This window comes from Anopheles merus, chromosome 3R (genome assembly GCF_017562075.2).
Source record: "Anopheles merus strain MAF chromosome 3R, AmerM5.1, whole genome shotgun sequence".
NCBI classification, from domain to species: domain Eukaryota; kingdom Metazoa; phylum Arthropoda; class Insecta; order Diptera; family Culicidae; genus Anopheles; species Anopheles merus.
This window is the reverse complement of record NC_054084.1, coordinates 26942143-26963648: the sequence shown is the minus strand read 5'-3', so window position 1 is coordinate 26963648 and position 21506 is coordinate 26942143. Positions and strand designations below refer to the sequence as shown.

Genomic DNA, 21506 nt, shown 5'->3' with positions numbered 1-21506 from the left:
AGCGTGAGTTAAGTCATGTATGTACTAAACACACACAATCTCCTGCTTTAAAACGTTTTCCTCTTTCGCTTCGACACTGATATTAATCCGTGTGTAACAAAAAAAAAAGGAATAAAAAGGAACAATCAACCCCTTGAAGCTGACTGGTGCCATTTAGATAACATTTTCATGAGTCACATATTTTAAATTTTCCTACTGCATTTTTCCACATTTTCTCCGTATCCCCCAGCACCGTGTGGCGCAATCTAGCTCGCGTGTTGTGTTGCGACTTTTTGTTACTGCTGTTGTGTCCATTTCCATCGGCTTATCTACAATCCATTTTCACCTCCAGCGCTCCCCGTTTTATTTACAATTACCCCTTAATGCATCTATTAATCGATTACGCATGCTTACCATTGCATCCCGCACAAAGGGGTTGGCGTTAAATCGACCGCCCAATGCACCGACCTCGTACGAGTGCATTTTATTTCCGTTTTTTGCTCCTAATTTCATTTTCCAAACTATTATGGCGGTAATTTTCAGATCCTATTTTTTGTTATTTGTTTTTTCCTCCTTTTTGAAATCGCTCATGACTTTTTCGAACACGCAAACACACACACACATACAGGCCATGATGTTGGACATTCTATCACTCACGCCCGCATGCACAGCAGCCTTGGGGAGGAGGGCGAAATGCTATAACAATGCTGTCGGCTACAGTTTATTTTTTCCTCGCGCACTCACGCACGCACACTCACACAGAAGACACTCACAGTTTGCATTTCGCGCTGCAGCTCGTCGGTGCGATTGCAACGTCAACCATTTTAAACATTCTTTCACATACATACACATACCCATGCACACGTTGCACCTCTGTACAGTTTAGTGAGTGTTTGCTACAACCGGAACCGTGGCACTGTTAACGTAATTTTGGGTTTACATGTTTTTGTTTTAGTTCTGGGAGCTTTTTTTAGCTCGTTCATTTCCATTCCATTTTCTAATCGCTAGCTCCGGGCGCATGCCTCAATCGTCAAAGGGGGAGAGGAGGAAAACAAAGCAAAACCATCACACCGGTCCGTTCATTGTTTCATTTTTGCATTCGTTTATTCGACTCTTTTTGGTAGTTTTTTTTTTGTTTTTTGAGGAAGCTGAAGGCTAGATTCCGTATTTTTACGGGCCTAAGAAGTGGAGGTTCGATTTCAGGAGTTTCTGGGGTCACTTGACACATTGTTTGAGCCTTTATTTTTAGAATATTCAACATCCAAAGTGACACGCTTTCGCTTTCCGCAAACATTACTACTTTCAATCTCAATTTCAACTTCTATTTACGGTTGCACTCGTTTACTTGAATTAATGTACGTTTTTGTTGATGTTTGTTTGCGCTTCAACTGATTTTTGTGCCCGTAAATAGTAAAGTAGAAAATAGTTTGCACTACTGATTTTAAAATAAAGCTGAAAACTATAACCTGAAATAAAAGTATGAAGATGTGGCTGTTTGTAGTAATTTTGCACTTTATGATCGCTACTTTGCAAAGAATTCCTACATCTCCTTTCGTAATGCTCATAACCTATACGATATTTTTGCTCTCTCAACGTGTTATCCAACGTTTCAACTGTATTTCTTTGTGCGTCCAACAAGTAGCTGCTTTATCGCATCACTTCTTCTTCTTCTTTGGCTCAACAACCGATGACGGTCAAGGCCTGCCAACCCACTTGTGGGGTTGGCTTTCAGTGACTTATTGATTTCCCCCCATAGCAGGATAGTCAGTCCTACGTATGGCGGCACGGTCTATTCGGGGCTTGAACCCATGACGGGCATGTTGTTAAGTCGTACGAGTTGACGACTGTACCATGAGACCGGCTAAATCACTATCGCATCACTACACGGCATGAAACCTGAATAAATGATCTAAAGTGTATGGCGAAGAAACGGTTTAATCCAACGAGAATGTTTAAAAATCAGTCAGATTCGGTTTATGTAAAAGAGTTTGTGCAGATAAGTACACAAAAAGGTAAAATAAAATGGAAGTTATGACAAGAAAATGACCAAAAATACAAGAAAAGGCGAGTTTTGAAGTGTATGAAGATACTCATCAATATTCTGTTTAAACGTTCTGTAAAACTAATGATTAAAACGTAAACTAATCGAAGAATACAACTTCATCATGATTATATGAATTTGTTCAAATTATTACAATTATCTTAATGATTCATCTCAAATTATGAATCAATTCAAAGCTTATATGAATAGTAGTATGTTCAAACTAAATGAATTACTTTAAAATAATGTTTTCCTATTTTCCTTCAAAAAATATCATTTTAAGCTGCCTTTAATGTCTTGTTATGATTCAGAAACTGATTACTTCAAGCTAGTTGCCAATTTTACAACAAAACCACCTATTTCTTTGAACCAAAACGATTGGAAGCAACGAGCCATAGTTCTAGTGCAGAATTGTTTCCATTCTAAACTTAGGCTATGATTAACTTACCCCGTCAAACTGCTAACCCAAGCCCTTGCTGCACTGCTCACAAACAAACACGGCTGCACACAATTGAACCGCTCGCTCGTTGTGTAAACCCCAGCACGATTTTTCCGATCAGTTTTCCCTCCCCCCCTTACACGTTCTAAGTGGCGTTCTACGTTATGCTACAAATGTACAAAAAACACTAAAACCCGCACGGCACGGGACCTTACCGCCCATCGCTATTCTTATAACGGCACATCGTCCGATTCGAGCTGATGCTGCGGGTGCCGGTGCTGCTGCTGCTGCTGATGGTGATGGTGCTGCAGCAGGCCCGGGTCGTGCATGGGTTGCTGTCAAATGTCGCTCGTCTCGTGACTGTCGCCGACGTACCCTTCGTCCGGGCTGTCCGCCAGCGGGCCAGTCAGATGCCGCAGCTTCACCGTACTACCGCCTCCACCCCCCTCGTGCTCGTCCTCTTCCTCTTCCTCCTCTTCGCGCTGCTCCGGTATGATGTCCTTGTCCAGCTCGGACGTTTGCGCACCCACCGAACACTTTTTCAGCGCACTGCCCGGCTGCGTCTGTGGACTGCTCAACAGTTGCTGCTGCTGCTGCTGCTGACCGCTGGGGGATGGCATCATGGGAGAGGCTAGCAGGGCACCGCCGGCCGGTGCCATGATGGGGATGAGCTGCGGATGGAACCCGGGCAGAAAGGTGGGCCACTGCTGGGGCGGCCCAGGCGCCGGCCCCACGCAGAAGCCGGCCGACGCAGCCGCCGCCGAGCTCATGTAGGCCACCGGGTGCACCTCGCCCTTGTAGCCGTCCGGCGGGGAAGGGAACTGGCCGTGCTCGTGCTGCGGGTAGCCCTCGGCCGTGTACCGCACGTCGGTCGGGGCGTACATCTGATAGGCGGCTGGTGATTGTGTGCGGCTAATAAACTCGGCATCGTTCGCGTACCGAGCGATGGGCTTCCCGGGGCCACCCGGCTGCTGCTGCTGCTGCTGCTGCAACTGCTGCTGGTGCTTTTTGTGCGGTAACGTGCGGTAGTAGTTGACCGGTGGCCCGCTCGGGGCCGCCATCAGGCTCAGATCGACCGGGTAGCCGTTCTGGTCGAGGAAGCAGCCCGGACTGAGATGGATATCGACCTGATGCTGGTAGGCGGACAGGTCCTTCCCGCCGAGCGCTGCCGTTCCACCGCGCGGCAGGGTGGAGAGCGCGGAGGAGGCGAAGCGCGGACCCCGCAACACCATCGGTGGATAGTAGGGACCCTGTCCCTGACCTTGCTGCTGTTGCTGCTGCTGCTGGTGCTGCTGCTGCTGGAAGCTAACCTCACTGCCACCGTCCTGCACACTGCTCTGCTCGTCCGAGTCCTTCTCGCCCAGGTCCGAATCGATCGCGTCCGGTCGGGGCCGGGCCTTGTGCTGCCCACTCTCCGCATCGTTGATCAGGTCCGGGTTCTGGTCCTGGTAGCTGCGGGCCGACGGTGGGCTGCAGAACTGCGCCATCGCCGTCATGTTGTTCAGCGCCGCCTTGTCCAGCCCGTTCGGGTTCGCGTTCAGGTAGAGCACGATGTCCTGCGGGTTGCTGCCGTCGCCCAGCCCGAGCGCACCGTTCAGCTTGCCCGCCGTCAGCGGCTCCCCGAGGTCGTGCGTAATCGAGGCACACTTTTGCTGGCCGGCCGGTACCCCACCCAACCCATCGGCGGTCGCACCCTTGGCGCCGCGCGGCTTCTTCGCGCCACTGCCCGATGCGCGACGCCCCCGAGCACACTTGCAGGCGACGATGCAGCAGAGCAGGGCGAGCAGCACGGCCGTCGCAGCACTCGCCGCCACGATCGCCAGGAAGTACTCCTCGGAAAACGTCACCTGCTCGACCACCGGCTCCTCCTTCACGATCACGTGCAGCGTGTAGTTGGTCTGCACGCGGCCGGCCGAGTTTTCCGCCACGCACGAGTACGTCCCATTGTCGTCCGCGTTGATGTTGTAGATGAACAGCTCACTATGCTTCGCCCCGTCGAGCTCGTCGACGAAGTAGTAGAGGTGCAGGTTGGGCGACAGGAAGCTATCGTTCAGCAGCACCTGGCCCTGGAACAGCCACGCCACCGTCGGCTCGGGCGTTGCCACTATCCGGCAGTCGAGCGAGATGTTACGCCCCTCGGCAATCTCGCGGTAGGACGTCTCGGGCGTCACCACCGGCAGACAGGCGAGATCGTCGAGCGTCAGCGTCTTTACCGTTTCGCCCGCCAGCCTCGCCGGCCCGCTGCACTTGATCTCCTCCCGCTGCGGCACGTTGAAGCTGTTCAGCCAGGTGTACACGTCCGTCAGGTGGCAGTCGCAGTGCCACCGGTTGCTCTGCAGATTGATGCCGTGCAGCGACTCGGGCAGCACGTGCGCCCCGCGTATCGTCGTGATCCGATTGCCGTCGAGCCGCAGCCACTCGAGATTGTCCATCCCGATGAACGCTTCGTCCTCGACCAGCTCGATCTGGCAGTTGCTCAGCTCGAGCGTCGTCAGGTAGGACAGCTGCTTGAAGGCGCTTGCCCGCAGCGCCCGAATCGGGTTGCCGCTCAGCGACAGCCGCATCAGGGCCGCATAGTCCTGGAACGTTTCCGTCGGCACCTCCGACAGCGTGTTGTCGGACAGGTCGAGCTCGACCAGATTGGTGAGCCCCCGGAACGCCCGGTCGTGTATTTTGACCAGCTGGTTGCGGGCCAGGTAGATCTTCTGCAGGTTGATCAGCTCCATCTTGCGGAACCGCTCGCTCTGCAGTATCGTCAGGCTGTTGCCGGAGAAGTTGAGCACCTGCGTGCCCGGATCCATACCGTCCGGCAGCCGGTTTAGGAAGCGGCCACCGCACTCCACCGTCTGCTTGCCGCCCTTCCACTTGCACACGCACACCTCCGCCGGGCAGCCGGTCGCCGGGGGCAGCGCGCTCCAGCTGACCGTCAGCGCCAGCAGTAACAGTGCGTACGCGTCCCACCGGTACGGCATCGCTGAGGCAGGCAAACGCTGGCACCACACGTGCAGGATCAGGAAATGAAGCACGATCCTTCCTGTACACACAACTCCCTTCGCACACACACACGCGGAGCACCGACTCGACCCGGTGAAGGTTCCAGAAAAGGGAGGAGACGGCACACACACACACGTACACTCACTTTTTACACTTTCCCGAGCTATCGCCAGCGGAATGCCCCAAACGACTGTTGGAGCCTCATTTTACGAACTTTTTTGGGAAGTTGTGGCAGTTATCTAATGTCTTCGTACCGGCACAGTACAACCATCGCACACACACACACACACACACACACACACACAAGTACACGTTTCACTCCCACCACACCGGTTCGTACACTGCGGCCATCCTCCTGCCTTGGTGCGTCTTTGAAGAAGTAATTATGAATGACATTTCCAACGACAGCACAACCACTGCGGGACACTTTCACACCGCTTGCTTTGATTTACGTTTGATTTGCGCGACCGTCACCACACGCACACCTTTCGGTCGGGCACAGAGAGACACTCACTCACACCCACTGGACACACTGCTTAAGGATGAGCACGTACCACGGTGGGATTCTTTCCCGTTCTTGGAGGCCGGCCGAGGATCGCCTGGAGCAATAAAGTGATTTTAATTTCGTCACGCCCGGCCACAACCCCGAAACAGCCACCCGGGCAGCCTCTGCTAGGCAACACAATTAAGCGCGTGCATAATACGCGACCCACGACGCCACGCCACGAACGTGCTGCTGAACCGGAGCTGGCGTTGCTGGTGTGATGTTTAATTCCGGCACCACTTGAAACGCGAGCGAGTAGGTTGCTGCTGGGTGGTGGTGAGGGTGGCGTGAGCTTTGAGAGGACATTCTGCCGTCCTTCCCCCCAAGGGGAGAGGGCTCTCCAGGACCGGTCGTGTTGATTGTTGGGCGCTTGTTGTCGTGTCAAGAAGTCGTTCCGTGGCACCCACACAGATGGTGATAATTTGCCCGGGTTGTGTTGTTTTTTTTAGTGCCGCACTAGCCACGCGCGGCCAGATTGAAGCTCTGGAGGTGCATCGCCAGTGTCCAGGAAAGCGGGTCACTACGCCGTGAACAGGCTGGAAAAATAGGGAAGAGAGAGAGAGAGAGAGAAAAAAAAGGTGAGATATAAATAAATATTCGTGTCACCGTGGAGCCAGTGTTGGTGGGATGTGGATTGAGTGGATTCGAGAGACTATTTCGACAGCTATCTGGATTCCGGGGAGCATCATTCACATTCACAACAAAATCAACCAGAAGTGGAGTTTTCCAGGTCACTGGTTTTATTCTGAATCGTTTCCCGGTTGTCATTCTGCTCGGTTTGGCAAGAAGTGCTGGCAATGGCAGAAGCTTTACGGTCTGAAAATCGATTAGACGTTCGAAATCGTTTACACCAATTGACAGCTTCCACTAGCATTTTTGGAGTGGTTTTGTGAAGTGGTTAGCCTCTTGAAGTGACTTCTTGGCACGGGAGAGAGAAAACAAACGTCAACCGAAGGAAAACAGTTTCTTCACACCAGCGCTATGTGAAGACGAAGTAAGCGAGGGAAATAATTAAATCCAATTGTCTGACCGACCGTAGTCCCTTTAAAGTGTGTCATCCCGTTCCAATCGAACGATTACTTAATCGATAGTAATTTTACCCCCCTCTCTCTTTCTCTCGCTTCGTTTTCTTCTGCCACCGGGGAAAAGGCTTTTGTGTCAGCAGTATAATTACCTCCGATCCGTGCATTTCCCCCAATCGATCGCCCACGAGTGCACAGGTCAAACGCAATAAATCCCAACCCAACTAGCTACCAATGCTCTTCCAATTGCTACCATTGCTTGCCGAATGTTCTTCGATTCGGACGATCCTTCCCCCATTCACCCAAGCAGCGATAAATTTCGCTATCAAGCTTTTCACCAAACTGAGCACCTCTACTGACCCTGGCTCTGGATCTACGCATTAGTTACAGTGTGCAGTGTTTCGGTAATAGGATTATTTCGGACTGTCGCATTGTCTGCATGGTTTGGCGGTGGGAGCGAGTCCTAGCAATTGTTGCACCGAAGGATTTAACGCACTTTGGGCCGTCCCGGTCGCGTTGGGATAATGCAAAAAAGGAAGCCATCCCACAATACTGCAGTACTGCATGCGTGAATGGGCGAGCCGAGCCGTATCGGTAATTGTTATTAAGAACGGTGCAATAAATAATCAATCGGATGTGAATAATGGTATTTGCGTTGGAATGGGGTTTACTTATTGTGAATAGTTAAAGGGTGGAGTAGAGCAGTGGTACTGAAGAAGATATTCCAACACACAACACGGGTTTGCAGTGAGTTATTTCGGAGAGAAAAAAAGCGAAACACAAAAGCCTGCCTGCTTTAGAAGGTAAGCTCAAAACACTCATTAAATTTGACATAATTATATCTGCTTTGGAAAATCAGGATTATGAGCCAGCATCTATGAACAGGGAACGTGGGGGTTCCTTGGTTTTAATTCCGTCCCAGAACTCATTACAACCAAACTGGCTTACTTTTTAATCACCTCTTCATCTCGCACACCCTCCCCCGGTACTCCGGGCACTGGAGTTCTTGTTAATTGAGTTAAGTTTAATGCAGGCATACACGCTACACGACACACTGCTCTGTGGTAGTGCATTAGATAGGAACACCACATGGCCTACAATCCACACCCGGAAACCCAGTGGAGCGCTTTCGGGCGTGGCGTAAATCAGTGCCACCGTCATTTCACTATACACACTCAACTCGTTCGTGTGTTTGTGAGTTGGAAAGACACACAGACGCTGGCATCCACCTTATCGGCAGGATACGCTGACTTAATCACGCAATCCCATTATCGACATTTGCATCTACTGCTCCACAGCTTTGCCTGGGAACTACCGAACGGAACCGAGTGCCTTGGTGAGTGTGCGTGACATGTGGGTCACCAAAACACACCTATCGACTGCTGCTGCTGTTGCTGCTGCTGCAGTCACAGATTTCGATCCGGTGTCTGTGTGGTCGTTGCTGTCGCTGCCATCGAACTTTTTATCGTCACGGGTGTAGACGTGTCATCTGGTACTGAGGTTTGAAATTTCTCGCACAACCTTCCAAAAACCCTCGAACGATGATCAGGAGCTTTGGACAAAAAAGGGAAACATCAAGCAACAGCTCCCCAGGAGCCTCCGTGGAACGTGTACAAAAAGGAGGACTAGCCCAAGTTGCAGGAGACTTGAGCGCAAAGCTGGTGAGGAATTCACGGGAAGCAACCAGCGATACGGGAGTGACGATGGGTTTAGTTCCATGTACATTCGATGCCCTGTAACGGTGATCGCAAAACGTTCTCAAGCGCAGAATGTTACGCTTGTGAAGGTGTGTTTTTTTCTCTCTCTCTCTCTTCAGCAGTGTGAAAAAAACCCGTTGGCCCTTTCATAGCAGCTAAACCAGGTAGAGGGCGCTGCACGCACGCGGTGGATTACATTAAACATGTATGCATAGTCCCGATGGGTGATCCTGGGTAGCTGCGTGCTGCGTTATGAAGGTGCAATCGATACCTCCGACATGAACACGGTGCTGATGGATACAGAGGCAGCCACACTGGAGTGTATGGGAAAGTTCGATCGATTCTGGTGGTGAGTGAATATTGAGTTTAGCAACCTTGATGCAACGGATGAAGCCACAGTAGATGTTCTTAATGGCTCATACTAGAGGGCGATTAGGTACGGGCGATGGCTTAAGGTAGCATGTAACCTGTTTGAACGTAGTTATGATGGTCGAGGGACAACACAGAGGCTACATCAATCGACGTAGTTACAGTAAAGCTCACAACTTACATCATTTGCCTTTTTTAAGGAATACACAGAATTTGTCGAAATTTGTATCAATATCCATGCGTAACATTTTGTAATATGGTTTTTGAAGCTTCCAGAATTTTGCAACCAATTTCGTGCAATGCAATTTTTATTGAAAAAAAAAAAAGAAACTATATAAATGTAATGCGACAAATTATCTGAAAAATGAAGTTTTTCCCAGAAAAAAAAGTACGTGCAGTGAATGTTCTTTGTTCCATTTTTTAAACATCAAACAAATTATTATGTGTAGCGTAATTGTATGAAACCGTATCAATGTTTTCAAAGGCATTTCAAGAATTTTTTAAATTAATCGTTTGGAAGTTAAAAAAAAACCCTTAACAAACGCGAAGTGAACATTTTCCCCAATCAGCAACCATACCTCTCCGTATCATGTGTTGCATTTGCTTCAACCAAACCAACTGCTTCAGCGTGTCAAATTACTACATTAAAATCACTGCTTGTGACACCAACGTGCACCGAGCTGTCACCGAGCAATGCCGCTTCATCATTCACCGCACAATCATTGCAGCGTCTCTGCACTTGACACACGGTGCGATATCGCGCTGATACGTCCTTAGCACGAGTGCAAAGTTCATCTTTACATACCGCGCCATTCTGGTCGCGTCGAGTGGGTGTGTGTGTGTGTGAGTGTTGCATTTCTCTTTTTTTGCATGTACTTAACCCTCTTTTTGCTGGGAATCCCATTCACACGCTTTTGCACGTCAGCGTGGTACCGGTCGGAAAATAGTGAATGAAAATATGAATACCTATTCTCTTATTAACAGTCAAGATAATCTTTTTCACTAGTAAATCCACACATACACACTCACAAAAGCAACCACGTAAAGAGACAGTTCAACCCTGGGTATGCTGTTTTTTCCTGGATGCTGCACGCCCATCTTGAGGTTAATGGGATGTTATACCGTGATGCTCTCCGGTGCATTCGGGTTGGTATTTTATTCCCACACAAAAGGTAGCTTCCCAGCGCAAAGTATGTGCAAAATATTTGCAATCATTTTAGGAGAATGCAACACACAAAAACGTCGCACATTTTTTCCCAGTTTTTTGGTGCATCAGGCAGTGAGGACAAAAAAACGTCCTGTAAACGACACGGCACGTGGAGGGAAAACTGCATCCAGCAGCAAATCGCAATGGCGCCGAGAATGGCGAAAAATTGTGATGCTCCACTATTTCAGTCACAGGAGAAGCGGTCAAAAGCGAAGAAAGGGGAAGAAACGTAAACGGACGCTCCTTGCTGAAGGCTTCATCTTTTACTCGTCTGCTGTAGCGTCAGCGTCAGGCAGCGACGGCAAGCGAGGACGGCAAGCCCACACGGCAAAGGATTCACCGAAATAGAAGGTGCGCTGCTGCTGCTGCTGCTGTGGAGGTACTTTCATCTCGTTAGAAATCAACACGTGTGGGCTGGGGCTTCCAGAGGAGGGCGCAATGCTGGAGAAGTTGTGTCGGAGCCGATGCTAGCAATTCGTGGTAGAAAAATGTGCTATGTTCACCATCGTTGTTTCCAAAAAAAGTAAAAAAAGCGAAGAAGGCCCAAAAAGAAGCGACTGATGTTCTAAAACGGGAGAAGACCAAGTTCGCTTTCACGATGACATATACAAACATACACGCGCACTCGGCCCGATCGTTTCGCACACGGCACGGCAGGACTGCGACAGTGTGGCCGAGACGAGACGGGCATGCTGTGAGCAAAAAAGAGGCAAGCAAAAAAGCGACAGAAAGAAAGGATACACGACACGAGGACGAACAGGACACTGCAGCGCGGCGCACGGTGCGGCAGCGTAGTCGCCATCCGTCGTCGTTATCCGGGGAATGTCTTTGCCCGTGTGATTTTCCACCAGATTTCCATTTTTCTTACCTAGCTGGGTTGGGGTTCGGGGATTATGTTCTCTAGCATGTGATGTTGGCGTACCGGTGACGTGATTCATACTGATTGCCGCACCCTTGAAACTTGCCGCGGATGAAACGCACACACGCACTCGCCTTTACATTAGCATACAGTGGTGGAATTTGGTCGTGCGTGTGTGTGTGTGTGTGCTGGCAAGAGCGGCGTACCGACATTCTTGCACCGACATTCGTCCGCTCGCAGCAGGTGCTAGGAAAGGATTTGTGCGAATAACATGCTGGCTGGTTGGCTTGGATCCCGTCCGCTGCCGGTATGTGCCGGTGTACAAGTGGAAATTGCATGTTTTGCTAAGGTTAAAATTTTGATTTAACATCAGACCAAGCTACAGCAGGGCTAGATCGGTGAGGTACAAAGGGCACCTGACCTGAGCGGATGCGTCTGTGTGCTTTGGTGTGTGCTTTGGTGCCAAACTGGGGGGTTTGTTATACTTAAACAATCAAGTTGCGTAGTGTAAGGCGGTTTGTGGTGGGGAGCGCTATGTTTTGAATAAATTTAATTTCGTCTCAAAACATCAAACACTTCTCATCAAAGTGAGTTTAATGTCGATAGACACTGAGACGGCTTCATCATCAATCATAAAAGAGTAATATTGAAGCATCTCTCTCGCAAGGCTCTCGCAGGGTGCGTAGGAAATTGAAATTAATGTGGATGCAACACTAAATCATTGAAATTATTGATTTCGAATTTGGGGTATTGTTGAATTAATCTTCAACATTTGGGGATTTTGAAGGAATTGGGAATCGGATTTGAATAATCAATAAATATACTATGTATTTGAGCAGATTTATGACAGCTTTAATTTGAATACCAAATCATTTTTAAAATCCGTAGAATTTGATTTTTTTTTTTGCGGAAATATGCCGATTTTGTTCACTCCATAACAGCTTCCAACATGAAAATGGCATGAAAATTGTAAAATTTTAAATTCTATCAATATAATTATTAACTACCTAGCTTGAATTCAATAATTTCGGAACATACTGTATCCGACATTACGTTGAGATTTGTAAATAAAGCGTTTAACTCATAGTCAAAAACTGATACGTTAGAGGCAAAAATTGATGCGTAGTATCCAAAAGTTTATGACTTAGGGGAAGAAATTTGAAACGCAGGTGAGTTTGAGCCATCTTTTTGTGGAAATCACTGTAAAATGGACAAAGAAAAGGTATCGTAAAACCTACAAATATTGATTGAATTGGCGCATCTAATCGAATGTGTTCGCAATTTGCCTGTTTGAGACGTTTTATTTAACTGAAACGCATAACCTTTCTTTGAAATGTTTGCATTGAAAGATTCTGCAGTTAATTTGGAACTGTTTAATGAATTTTGTGAGTAAAGATGTTGTTTTTAGGTAAATTTCCTAAACTTCTATACATGCTTTATGCGCATTTGTTCGTTTTATGGAATTTGATGTTTTTTTTTTTGAGAAAATACCATCAATCAAAAAAAATTTGATGCTTGAAATTCGTACAATATTTTGCCGTGTTTTCTTAACTGAAGAAATAACTTTCTGTTTGGAATGGTTGAAATGTTAATGCGTAAATTTATGTTGTTTCTCCTGAAATATGCCTAGCAATGCCTTTAGAGCCCTCAATACCATTTCTATTTTAGGCACCTTCAATATAATACACCTTAATAACAGTGACCTACATTTTAAGCGCTTAAAATTCATGTTCCCTCCCACTCCCCTCAACAAGTACGAAAAAAATGCTTCCTCCGCCCAGCAATGCTTTCCTCAAAAGCCCAAAAGTGGCTGAACTCTTTTAGAAGCAAAATTTTCACTTAAACCAACATGTGGCACCATTTGCAAACATTGCCGGCAGTTGGGAACAAGCCGTCCAACAAGAAAAAAGGTACACCGCTTCCATGCAACAACTCGTTTGTTCTTTCTTTTTCCTTTTGTTGCTTTTTCATGAATACTTTTAAGCAAAAATAATAAAAGCGTACAGGCGGGTACGTGATGGAACCAGTCGTTCGGAATAGTGCCCATCCTGTACCCGGCGTCATTTGATGCGGAAGTAGGAAAACGGCATAACGGCTTGAAATTGAAGACATTTGCTGAATAGGATCGGAGGTAAAAGCATAAGATGCAAACGACGCAACAAGGAGCAAGATTGTTAAAAGGGAAAGGAGTAAAATAGGAATCTCCTCCCGTTGAAAGAAAAGAATCCCAAAAAAATGGTTCAGGTTTGTGTGTGTTAGAATGGAAACAGTTCCTTCCTATTCTTTTGCTTCAAAACCGGGTGGCAAATACATTACACTCAAACCTCTCGTAACAATCCTCCCGCCCGGTTCATTGGAAGGGAAATGGAAACGAAAAGGTTTTCGTGCTAAAAGTGGGCTGATTGGATGTCGATCAATATCAATATCGCGCGCCCACGCGCTCTTGCAAGAGCAGCGGGAAGTGCGGAAAAGAGAGTTCTGCTGTGTCTGTGGAGCAATTCAGTGTAAATTCTATCAGCATTAAGATATGTCGCTCCGTCTGCAGCACACGTTCTGGTTGCCATTTGGCACGCCTCTGTCCTCCATTTCATCTCACTTTGTCCTGTAGCTTGCGCGTCGCCTCAATTATTGCACCTCACGCTCACATCCCAAGCCTGTCCGCCTGCCCAAGAACGCAACGAAGCGGGAGGTTTTGGTCTTGCAATCCCACTTGTTTGTGTGTGCCTTCGCTTTCTCGTGCGCTTGTGTCATAATAGAGCCATCGCTCCCTAGCTTTACCGTGCATTACTTCACGTTTCGACAATTTGTATGGAAATTGTTATGTTATTGAGTTGAGACGCCGTTCGGCACTGTATAGTACCGAGCCGTGTTCTATCTCCGCGGCACCGGGACGGATGTGAAATTGTGTTTGAAACGGGAAATGCAACACACACAAGCACACAGCCAGCGTACACAAGATGTGCGCCAGACGCCAGCCGGCTAGACATCGTCGACGCTCGCAAACTGCCCTTGCCCTGGGATCTATGCCACGGATGTGTTTTTTCCCCTCTTTTTCAAACACCCTCCCCCACGCCGGCTGGCGACAGCTCGTGGCTAGCAGCCGGAGCCAATGTCAGAGCGATCGCACTCGAATGCATTCCCGTCCGCGCATCCGCTTCCGGGGTGGGTTGAAGCGAAAAGCCACAAACACACAGCCCACTGCGAGCTCACGCGAGCAAGAAATAAATACTCAAAAAAAAGGGGCTTGAAAGAATTCCGGGGCCAGGATTTCGGTGGTTATTGCTTCCGGGACAGTGGCAGTACAGGGCCATCCCATCGTACATACCCGCGCCCGTGCACCAGAACGAAGGGACATCTTTTGTCGGTAGCACCATATTTGTCTTTCACTCGTCGAATTGATAGAGTGCTGCTGCTGCTGCTGCTGTTGCCATCGGTGCTGGTTGTTTGGTCCGCAAAAGATGATTGCGAGTAGACAATTTGGGGCGCTGCTCTTCGATGCTGCTGCCCTATTGCAGATGAAACTGGCCCAGCCCAGTCGCATATCGATCGATAATGCTGTCCGTTTGCCAAAAAATCCACCGCTATCCCCGGTGGGCGATAAGAGGTGAGGTAGAAAGAGAGAGAGAGAGGCACAGGAGAGAAAAAGAGCACATTTTTGCCCCTATTTTTGCCCTTCCCTGATGGCAGCCAGATAATCGGATCCAGGGTGGGAAATGGTTCTGCTGGTTATGGGTGGATCGGTGCTAAAGCTCGCCAAAGCTCGTTATTTGCTTGCTTGATTCCAGTGTGAGCACTCCGAGTGGATTGGTTGTGGCTCTGTCTGTGTGTGTGTGTATGTGTGGAAGTATTTTCACGACCTCATATTCGCTCGATTTGCGGTACGAGCTGAAACGATAACGAACTGGCCAGCCGTACGGTGGAGACTGTTTATTTTGCACTCTGGCTGCATTATAATATCGTTTTGTTTTTATTTTTCATACCATATTTGTGTGTGTGTGTGTGTGTTTTTTTTTTAAAGATTAATGAGTAACGTGAGTTGTAAATAAGTTCAACAACTTGTTTAATAATTTTATTCTTTATCTATGGTTTTTTATTTACGATTTCCTGTTCTAACTGATAATGCAGACACACAACACATATTTTTTTAGGATTAGTAAAAAAAGATACATCTTTCGAGGATCTTTTGCTTACGCTGCAACGTTGATGTGTGTCTAAGACTTGTTTGAGAGCCATTGGTCATTTGCTTGTATCAAATTAGATGAAGGAGCTTAGTTTATTAAGTGAGATTTTCATTGAATTGCTCTAAATGAATCGAATTTTACTATAGATGTGCAATCAATATTTTATATTTTATATTATAATTATATTTTTAACATCAGCTTCAATTTAAAACTGTTTTATAAGCATTTTAAATTATTTTATTACAGAAAATCAAAGATTGTTGTCTTTAAAGCTAAGCCATACGATTATGCAATTAATAATTAGTTTTGAAAAATCATCAATGTTAAAAAGTCATTATTTCAAACTGATATTCTTTCAGCTTGCTTTTTTTATGTAAAGTCATCACTCATTAAAAATGATCAGTATCTTTATTGAATACCGTAGAAATTGGAGTGAAAATGCAAAAAAGATCATAGAAGCCCTCGTTTTTTAATGCGCAATATTGATTCATCATTCATCATCAGATTGTACAATGTTTGTATCGATTTTTTTAGAACCTGGAGCAGATTTTAATTGTAATTAAATTGTGAAAAAAATCATATCCCTCTAAGCTTTGAATACTGTGTATGCACACACACCGAAGCGCATTGGTGACATTTATTTCATTCAGAGTCAAAATCATGCACAGTTTACTGAACATTTCATTGCTGTAAGGACAGTATCAATAAATAAGTTTCTGTGTAAAAATTCCTCCAAACCAATCGTTAGCTTTAAAGCGTGTTAAACACTCACCGCACCAGGTGAAAAAATTATGATCATTAGCAACGCTTTAATATGTGTGGACGAGCCAGAGTTTTTTACGACCCATTTCAGCCGGACATTCGGGCTTTGGGTTATTTACGACCGGGAAATCGTATTTTGAATTTTTGACAAAGTTAAATCGATTAGAAACACAACAAAAAATCATGCAAAAATGGACTACATTTACTTTAACTGCAATCTGAAAAGGGAAAGCTTTTTTTATATCACATTGGCTACCCAAATTTAACATAATCTACTTTTTTTTTCGGTGTGCAAATTGTACCCCCATATAAATATCTTTTTTTATGATCCAGCGCCCTTCCCTGGCATCATAATCTCGCGCTTGAGTAACCTATAAAAATGGCTAATTTTTATGTGCGAAACCAGCGTAAAATGAACCACCGTGCAACCTCCCTCCCCCACTCCGCACGGTCATTACGTACCGGAGGGGGAGGCGCGCAAGGAATTACTGCTTCACCGGTTATCTCAATTTCCTCGACCATCATTAATTTAACCGCAGGCTACAAAAACCAATCGATCTGCTGCAGCACTGAAGCGTGTAGCGAAAGCAAATCAATTCGATGGCATTGGCCGGATGGCCGGGACGGGTGAGGGCGAAGGGAAGTTAACGAAGTTTAGTTTACAGCCGCGTTTACAAACGGGCGCGAGCGCGGCCACTTGGAAGCAGGTGCACATCGGGCGCACATCCGGGGTGCGATTCGGGACCGCCGACGCTAGCTGCACGTTCCAGGGAAGTTCTCATTACTAAGGGTTCGAAAGTGGGCGGAGGCATGGGAGGTAAAAGTTGCCGCTGATGAAGCGAAATGGAAGTTAAATACGATTTTCCTCGCTTGGTCTAATCTTGTGCCGCCCACTGCCACCATCCAGCGCTGCCTGGGCAGGGAAAATCCGAAACGGTTCAAAGAAATTACATTTCTCCTAACGAGCGCATGATTTTATATAAATTTTCGATCGTTACCAAGCGCAAATGGAAATGTCCTGCCCGTCCTGGCGCTCTGGTCTGCGGGTCAGCTCCGGGTCGAATGTCGTTCGATTTCGCTTCCAATTCGGTTACGGGCGCAGGACGTTGTGCGAGGCTCGAGCCGCCCCATTTTCAAACGATGGCGATAATAGCTGCAATTACCATTGTCATCAGTATCTTCATCAACGTCATCGTTGTTCGCGGAGCGTTTTATGTGGGTGTGTGTGTGTGTGTATTTTTTTATGTTTTACTGTCCCTAGTGGTTCGAGTGAAATTGTAGTCAAAATTGAGTGCTCTCCGGTCATTGTCGTTGCCGTCGTATCCATCGCACAATGCTCCGCACATTAACCGCCGATACAGAGCTGTCCGATTCGGACATTTAATTGACGACTTTCTGCAGGAACGTGTGTCTATCGTGTGTTTGTGTGTGACATAGTCGCTCTCTCTCTCTCCCTCTCTCTATGATGGAAAGATGTATCAGCAGAACGTACTGTTTCGCATTATCGTGCAATCTCCCTCCCCACGGCAAATAGATTACGATCGATCGAAGCGATCATGTTGCGTGCAATTTCGCAGTAATGAATTCCCATTTCGGAATCGATTTTATGGACCCACCCAAAGTAGTGGAAGGTAGGCCACAAAATCCGGGAGCAGTCACTGCGGGGGAGGTTGCAAAAAAGGAGACGGAGTTCGCCCAGGACAGAACCTCAACTCGAACGATCGGAAATGGATTTTAGTTTTACCGATGAACACTCAAGCGCACTCGTACGCAGTCGGTGTGGGCGGGGTAGCGGAAAAGTTTGCTGACAGCGGCAAGACAGCCCTCCCTTCGACCGCGCTGTGCTCGACCGGGAAACCAAACTTCCCTTCCTGCCCGCTGGTGGTTAGGAAGCGCTGAGCACACTTACGGGAAATCTCGAAACGATGAAGTAATATGATAATATTTGCACACTGTTTTCCACCTGCCACCGTGGCGGCTGTTGAAGTGGTGCTCCGTCCGTGAGCGGTCGTGGGTAGATGAGAATGCTTTTCAGCGGCACCGGTTCTGCCCCCTCTTCCTTGCCCGTGGTGAGGCTTTTAATGAAAAAGTTTGCAATTCTCGCCGGCTGCCGGGCCGGCGGAAGTGAGATTTCGGTTGGAAAAGTTTAACCGTATTTCCGTTGCGAAAAAACAAACACACACACGCACATACAGAGCTTGGCGGAAGAAGGGGAGGGAAAAATCGAGCAAACAGCAGTGGGGATAGTGAATGGTTTCGTCGTCGTAAACGTCGTTGTTCGGGCAGTCGAGCTTGCTGGAAAGGATGTGCTGTAACTTTTTCAATCGCTCGTGTACGCTTTCTATGAGCATATGTGAGTGTGTGTGTGTGTGTGTGTGTGTGTGTGTGTGTGTGTGTGTGTGTGTGTGTGTGCCTTTGTACGTGTGTTTGTATGAGTTTGCACAGCAACTGATTGTGCGAACGGCGTCCTTTGCTTACTGAAATGGTTAAGAAGTTGTTCGGCTTGCGTTTGCAGATTTTATGGTACGTTAAGCCGTTTCTCATGCGTAATGGAGAAGGAACGTTTCTAGCGAACGGATCATCTGAATGGAATTCTTGTCCAGTGAATCGTTGAAAGTGATGGATCTGTTTATAGAAAAACCGGAAAAGCGATTTAACCATGTAATCAAGATTGGGCGTCTGTCCCATGCCTATGTTTAAACCAATAAGTGATTGATAGACAACAATCCTTTGGTGGTTAATGGAAGGCCTAGACCCATCGCAGACGTTGTACCAGAAATAAAGATTCTGATGTAAAATTCTTTTTAAAAGCTAATTATACGGAGCCTATTTTCTTGCCCGAAGCGCTAATTGGCCGCGTAAAAAGCTTTTCCAAAGTGCAATTCAATCTTTCCATTACTTCGGGATCGAAATAAAGTCCATTCAAAGAAAATGGCGATCCATCTAACAGGTTGGCTGATAAGTCTCCGGTCTAACAAAGTAAAACAATTTTTTTTTGTCAAAATTCGTTTTTATTATTCAATATAGTTCCCTTCAAGAGCGATACAACGATTATAACGACCTTCCAATTTTTTGATACCATTTTGGTAGTACTCCTTCGGTTTTGCCTCAAAATAGGCCTCAGTTTCGGTGACCACCTCTTCATTGCAGCCATTTTTTTTACCTGCGAGCATCCTTTTGAGGTGTGAGAACAAGAAAATGTCGCTGGGGGTCAGATCTGGAGAATACGGTGGGTGGGGAAGCAATTCGAAGCCCAATTCATGAATTTTTGCCATCGTTCTCAATGACTTGTGGCACGGTGCGTTGTCTTGGTGGAACAACCCTTTTTGATTCTTCATATGGGGCCTTGACAAAAGTTGCTTGACAAAAGACGCTCTGTCTCACAAACTAATTGACATACAGACGTCAAATTTTGACACGAATCATTTGAAGGTTGGCTCTATATAAAAATAATATGCATTTAATACTAGCGGCACCTGTTAAACCTGTTAAAAAGGCATCGAATCAAACTATGAGATCGAAGAAGTTACTTTCAATAAAAAGGTTACTTTTTTAAATAAATGTAGTCTCCGCGTCTGTGAATCCACTAGCAACGATTGTTTGTGCCATAGAAGCATAAGACTTAGTTTGCTAGCTTGTAAAACACAAGATTCAATTTCATTTTCACTTTGTTTTAATCCACTAATTTATAGATGCACAGGCAATAATTGTAATGATTTTCCAATGAACAAAACTTAAATGAAATGCTTGCTTCATGATGTTCACACTATCGGTAGTAGTGGTAGATGTAGCATGTAGTATTAGATAGTCATTTATCATCTCAAACAGAAAATACTTGTATTGTCGATCTTTTATTGGTCGTTATTTCGATGAAGTGAACCGTTTGGATGGATCATATCAAAACCCACAGCAAAGGAATGGTAAAATTCTTGCATCAAACACCATGGACATTCCTAAAGACTTCCTGCTCCCAGAACAACAAATAACCCCATTCCAAGGAAGACTGCACTGATGCAATGTACATATAAGTCGTATTTGTACATGATACATGATGCATTATCAGAGCACATCGTATTGAAGCCATTCACTTACAATGATTGCCTCCCCTCGCTCCTCCCCCCTTCAACATACCGCAAACATACTGCCGTAGTGCAAACCAGCCCTATTTCTTCGAGCGAAACAACTTCCAACTGCCGAATGCCACGTCTTCTCACCCGAAACGGAATGTTCTTCCCCATTCCAGACTTTGCCGATCCATTCCATCTCACACCGTCCGTTTTAGGGTGGTATTTTTATGAATATGCAACAGCAAAAAGGAAGCACAAGGCGGAGGGAACCCCCCCCCCCTGCCCAAACTACAACGCAAAAACTTTCACCATCGACATGTTCGTGTGCGATGTACCTTTCGGGTGCTACATCGGGGCCTGCAGAACGAGCGATTTTGGAAGTAGAAGAAACAAATGTGCCTCGGTACGTGTGCCACATGCACGCAAGAAGTTGGCCAGCAGAACGTGGCCCCGGGAATGGTAAATCGTAGAAAACGGCGGAAGGAAGGGGTCGGTTCGGTAGTTACAACACTTGCCGTTTGCGGAAGCTAGAAGTGCAACTTTTGATGGGATGAGGCGGCGAACAGTGGCCCAGGCAGTAAAACAATTAGTCAAACGACCATCAAACGAGGATTATTGCAATCGATTGTTGTTGTGGTGGGTGGGATGGGGCCGGTTTGCTTACGCCGCTGGGAAACATAATCACGGCTTTGGCCCGAATGCAAACAATATGGTTCACTTTGCGCTAGTTGTTGGTGATGAGAATAAATCGTTTGTGGTTTGTGGAAAGTTCCTATGTGTATGGGAATGTTTACATGATGGTTGCATTTGCTATTAAAAAATGCTAACGGTACAAAATTCATTCGAATTAGCACCATTGTTGTTTTAGCTTAGTTCGAAAGTTCAATAGGATAAATTGCTTGTTGATCGAAATAAGTTATCATGATTTTTGAACACATCGATGCTATTTTCTCCAGGAAGCAAATTCGAAGAAAAAAACTCAGTCCGAAATAACTTATTTAAGCAGTTTAAATGTCCCGACGACTGAGACATTGTCGAGAAAAACTAATTTATTAGGCATATACGGAAGTGAGGATGGAAGTGTTCTGGTGTGTGTTTTTTTGAAAATTGTATAAAAAACACAATCATGCATGTGTTGAATTGAAGAATCGTTACTCTTACAAGTTTTTCAATGCTATGTAAACACCTTGCGAAACGAAAATCATTCAATCATTTAAGTTAATTAGTGCCAATTGCAGCACAGTTAAAAATAGGTATAATCCCGAGAAAAATATGACATAAAAGCAATACATTACATCAGCTTCTAGTTTGGTTCATATTATAAAACATTTAGCTAAAAAATAAA

At 46.4% G+C, this 21506-nt stretch overlaps 1 protein-coding gene across 2 annotated transcripts in view; it reads right to left on the bottom strand.

Moving 5' to 3' along the window:
* Positions 1-1768: 1768 nt before the first annotated feature.
* The window catches only part of LOC121596787, a 33804-nt gene continuing 14066 nt past the window's right edge, over positions 1769-21506 (bottom strand). For both annotated transcript variants that reach the window (XM_041922014.1, XM_041922015.1), the window contains exon 3: positions 1769-6533. In XM_041922014.1, coding sequence (XP_041777948.1) covers positions 2798-5431 — 2634 coding nt within the window. In that variant the 5' untranslated portion in view covers positions 5432-6533 and the 3' untranslated portion in view covers positions 1769-2797. The remainder of the gene's footprint in view (positions 6534-21506) is intronic.